Here is a 4460-nt window from a genome sequence, read left to right as displayed (position 1 = left end):
AGAGGGGAGGAGGGGAGGGGTCTTTGGGGTTGAGGGGGGGGGGGGGGGGGGGGGGGCGGGAGGAAGTCACTGAAAACTACAAAGAGGGCATGTAGTGTCTCATGGCTGCTATAATCAACTACCAATAACCTGGTGGCTTGAAACATCAGAAATGTATTCCCTCACAGTTCTTAAAGCCAGAGTTCTAATGAAATGTGTTGGCACAGCCCCATGTTCTGTGCTCAAGGGGAAAATCCATTCACTGCCTTTTCTGGTGGCTGCTGGCATTCTTTGACTTGTGGCTCCATCACTCCATCTTCGCAGCCTCTGCCTCTGCTTTCTCCTCTGTGTGTTGGTCTCTCAAAACTCCCTCTGCATGTGATCGTGTTTAGGGCCCACCCAGGGTAAACTCCTAGTAAGACCCCAACTTAACCACATCGTTAATCATAGAAAGTACTATTCACAGGTCCCAGGATTAGGAAGTGAATATATCTTTAGGGTTTGGAGAGGGGCATTTTTCAGCCTACCGCAGGAGATAACTTCTAAACGGACCCTTTGAGGGTGAAGAGGAGTTACCTGATGGCCAAGGGTGAAAGGCCTGTTCAAGGCCCCGAGGCAGGGAAAGTCCTGGGTCCATCCCTGGAGGCCATAAACTGGTGTGTCGGGAGGTCTGAATGATGGAGGGGAGGTGAAGCCACGAAGGGCTCATGTACACCAAGTCAGGGCCTATGTCGTATTCTACAGGCAATGAGGAATCATTGGACATTTTTAATAGCTAGAGACACAATCAAAACCTTGTTCCAAAAAGGTAACCTTCCCTTTGTTACCAGAGTTTTTATTTTTATTTTTGCCACAGGTTATGGTGCCAGCACTAATGCTGTTGAGAGGAGGTGGAGGAGGTTGCTGTGTCCACAGATGTGGGGTAAGTTCTGTGGATTCTACAGAATGTTTAACCTCCTACCTACAGGGCTTATTCCCTAGGCCATGTGCTTTTAGACCAATGCTCCTTTGGAACATAGTGATATTATGCAGGGCTCTAGCTAAAAGAGATCCCAGGAAAAACGAACCTGGAGAAGATGTGAGGAGAGTCACTTGCATTGGACACACAGCTCTGGTAGACCAGCCTGCTAGCATTTGGCTGTTTGCACTTCTATCTGTCTGTCTGCCTGTCTGTCTGTGGGGAGGTCTAGGACCCTCACATCCTTTGACTTTCCTATTCCCTGGTAGCCAATGGGGTAACACGTCACAAAACTGGGATCCAAGCGTCTGTCTGCCTGTCTGTCTGTGGGGAGGTCTAGGACCAATGGGGTAAAACGTCACAGAACTGGGATCCAAGAAAGAGGGGACGTTGAAGATTGTACTCTCAAAAACACTTTCACAGGAACTCTCTCAAAATGTCCTGTGAAGAACAAAAGCTGCTACTCTGTAAGTTCTTCCATTACGGATTTATTTCTTGTTCCTGATCTTGTCCCTGATCACAGCAAGCTGCCCATTGCTTTTAGGTTCCTAGTTCACACATCATCTCATTTCTCTTTTCTGCTTCAAAAGTCCCTGCCCCAACCCTTGCAGCTTCCAATCAGACCGTCCGCAGAGGTCTTAGCCCCATGTCGCCTGAGGACCATCTCCAAGGAGCTCCCTGAGTCTCCTTTCCGCTCCAGCTGTCCCCCTGCCTTACTCCCTGCGGTCAGAGGGACACCACATGGATGTGTCAGGAATAAAACCTCATGTTTTGAAGCAAACAAGTTCATCACCTTTGCCCCAGTTTATTAATGTGCTAATATGCCACCTTTCCTCGACACTTGCCTCACTGTGACAAGTAATTATTCATTTACTCACCCAACCATACAGCAAACACGTACTGAACACCGAGCACCAGCATGGCAAGTAGTAGTGGATCATTTCATTCTTTAGAATTGTAACTGGGGTAGATCGATGGACAGAGGGCGTCTTGCCTCCAGCACTCATTTTGTACATGTGGGAAGCAAAACAAGGACACCTACCGGGTCTGACATCTGCAAGAAAAGATTTGGATCCTTTTCAATTTGCCAGGAAACTCAGGGGCTGCACCTGTAAAAAGCTGGCTTCCCACCGCCGTCCTTCCCATTGCTGCACTGAATTTCTGACTCTGTTCCATTGCAGATGCTGTTCCCTGTGCTTCTGGCCATACAGGGCACAATGGGGGCTGTGTACTGTGTGGTCATTTCTTCACTGGGTTTGCTCAGTGGCCCCTTCTGTGACACAGGCAGTGGAAACTACACCTACCCTTTCAGGAATGACAGCCTGGAGTGAGTAGCATTCATGGTAGTGGGTCAGTGTCTAACATCTAATGACAATACAGCTGATGAACACAAAGAGTATGTGCTCTCAGTATTGACCAAGGGATCAGGTACTTTCATTCAGACCTAGTGTCTTGTTCCTCCCTCCACACCTGCTTCCAAATCTAGAATCTCTAGGAGGTGATTGGCCAAGGGGAGAAGTGCCCATGAATTAAGCCGTCCGCCCAAGGTATTCAATATAATTAATACCTGATTTCATTAGCCCCAGTTATTAAACTCAACTAGATGCTGAGGGTCTGTTTAGTACTTGCTAGGCACTGTGATAAGAGAAAGGAGTGCAAAGGAAGGATGAGACAACTTGCCTGTTTGCAAGTAGTTTACAGTCAACCTGGGAAGACAATTACCAAGTTTGGAATTACACAAATTACCTGAAGTGTCTGGACCCTGTGATTATGATGCACATTTATTTTCCTGAAGGGACACAGAAAGAAACCCAACACCAGCTGATTGAGAAAGACCCTGTTTCTCTTTTCATTTCATGTTCTCTCCCTGGCAGGTCGCATCCATCCCCATGGCTTTCACAAAAATCCATCTATCCATGTAAATAATCCCAAAATGTCTATCTCAAGCTTAAATCTTCTGAGTTCTTGACCCAAATATCTAATTACCTCCTTGAAATTTCCTCTTGAACACATAGTATTTCAATATTAATATGTACTAAACTCTATGTCCACAAATCTCCTATTGGTCATCCTCACCCTAGTAAATGTCACCTAAAAGCTGTGAGTTATCTTTGATTCTTCTCCCTCTTACTTCCCATGTTCAATCCATTACCAGATCTTGTCAATTCTCTCCTGACAATATCTTGAATATACATTGCTTTTCACCTAGTCTGTATCACCCTGCACCCAATCTCCAACACCATCTACCTCCAACAAGTACCTGTTGGGGGAGCTCATCAAGAAGACGTGATCACCAATTGACAGTCAAGCTGGAGCTGGGCTATTGGAGGCTCCTCAGCCCCTCCCCGGTCCTTGAAATGTGCATTCACTTGCCTTCCCCACTCCCAGAAGCTGTTCCAAGGATACAGCCTGGAGAGAGCAATGTGATATAGAGACTATTCGTGACTGAATCCAGTGAGGGCCTCTCTATAAAAACTTAAGATGCTGGCAGGTGGGTGGGTATGGAAAACTACTCATCTTGTAGCCATGTAAGTATTGTAAGGAAATCCCCTTGCTTATTAAACGTGCCGCCTCCCAGTCTGGTGTGGTTTGCCTTTTTCTTCAGCTTCTCCCTGTGGGGGCTGGATTCAGGTCACACCTGGGAAGCTCCTGACCAGGTTTAGGAAGCAACAGTATCCCAGTTCCATTTTGCCCTTCAATCCTTTTGCCATCGATTAGCAAAAGGGTTTTTGTAAAATGTAAAGATGCTGATAAGGCCAAAAAATGTTTACATTTAAAGAAACTTAAATGTAAGTTTAAGTTTGGAAACCCAATAGATATGTATATGAATATGGGTAAAGGTGGAAATAAAGACAGAAATGTCAAGTAATATACAGCTCTATGAAATGTGGCCTGAAAACCTATTCCATTTTCCCTTTATCCAACTAGTACACTGTGAGTCCAAAGTTCCCTTACAGTTTTTACTCAAGTACTATTTCTTTTTATAATTCATTGCTCTCCTCTCTGCTGCTGTCTCCTTCAAGGCCAGGTGACTCCAGCTTTCCCTATGAAGCCTTCTCCAGCTACTCTACCCCTCTAGTCTTCCCCTTTCTAGGATATAACTAAACTATACTGCCTACTGCATGGCAGGCAATGTGCTAACACCTTATCTAATCCTCCCAATCGTTCTATGGTGTTGATGCCATTTTTTAAATTTGATTTTTTTAAAGCGAGGAAGGGAGGGTGTACATCGATTTATTGTTCCAATTATTTGTGCATTCACTGGTTGATTCCTGGATGTGCCTTGACCGGGGATTGAACCCACAACCTTGGCAAATTGGGACAATGCTCTAACCAACTGAGCTATTCGGCCAGGGCCTTGTCGTCATTTTTAAGGTCACTTTACACATAAGGAATCTGATGTACAAAAACATTTAGGAAATTTATGTAGAACTTTTTTAAAACTTTATTTTATTGTTTAAAGTATTACAAATAGTAGTACATATGTCTCCTTTTTTTCCCCCATTGACCTTCCCCCGGCCTC

The 4460-nt window shown here is 45.1% G+C and overlaps 1 protein-coding gene across 2 annotated transcripts in view; it reads left to right on the top strand.

The window, feature by feature from the left end:
• Positions 1-4460, top strand: part of LOC102243685 (transmembrane 4 L6 family member 1-like) — a 13300-nt gene that overhangs the window by 7538 nt on the left and 1302 nt on the right. For both annotated transcript variants that reach the window (XM_014533742.1, XM_014533743.1), the window contains exons 4-5: positions 836-901; positions 2119-2264. In XM_014533742.1, the coding sequence (XP_014389228.1) occupies positions 836-901; positions 2119-2264 (212 nt within the window). The remainder of the gene's footprint in view (positions 1-835; positions 902-2118; positions 2265-4460) is intronic.

The sequence above is a fragment of the Myotis brandtii genome, unplaced genomic scaffold (assembly GCF_000412655.1).
Source record: "Myotis brandtii unplaced genomic scaffold, ASM41265v1 scaffold1229, whole genome shotgun sequence".
Lineage (NCBI taxonomy): Eukaryota > Metazoa > Chordata > Mammalia > Chiroptera > Vespertilionidae > Myotis > Myotis brandtii.
Note: the sequence above shows the minus strand (reverse complement) of the source record. Positions and strands in the feature narration are given on the sequence as shown.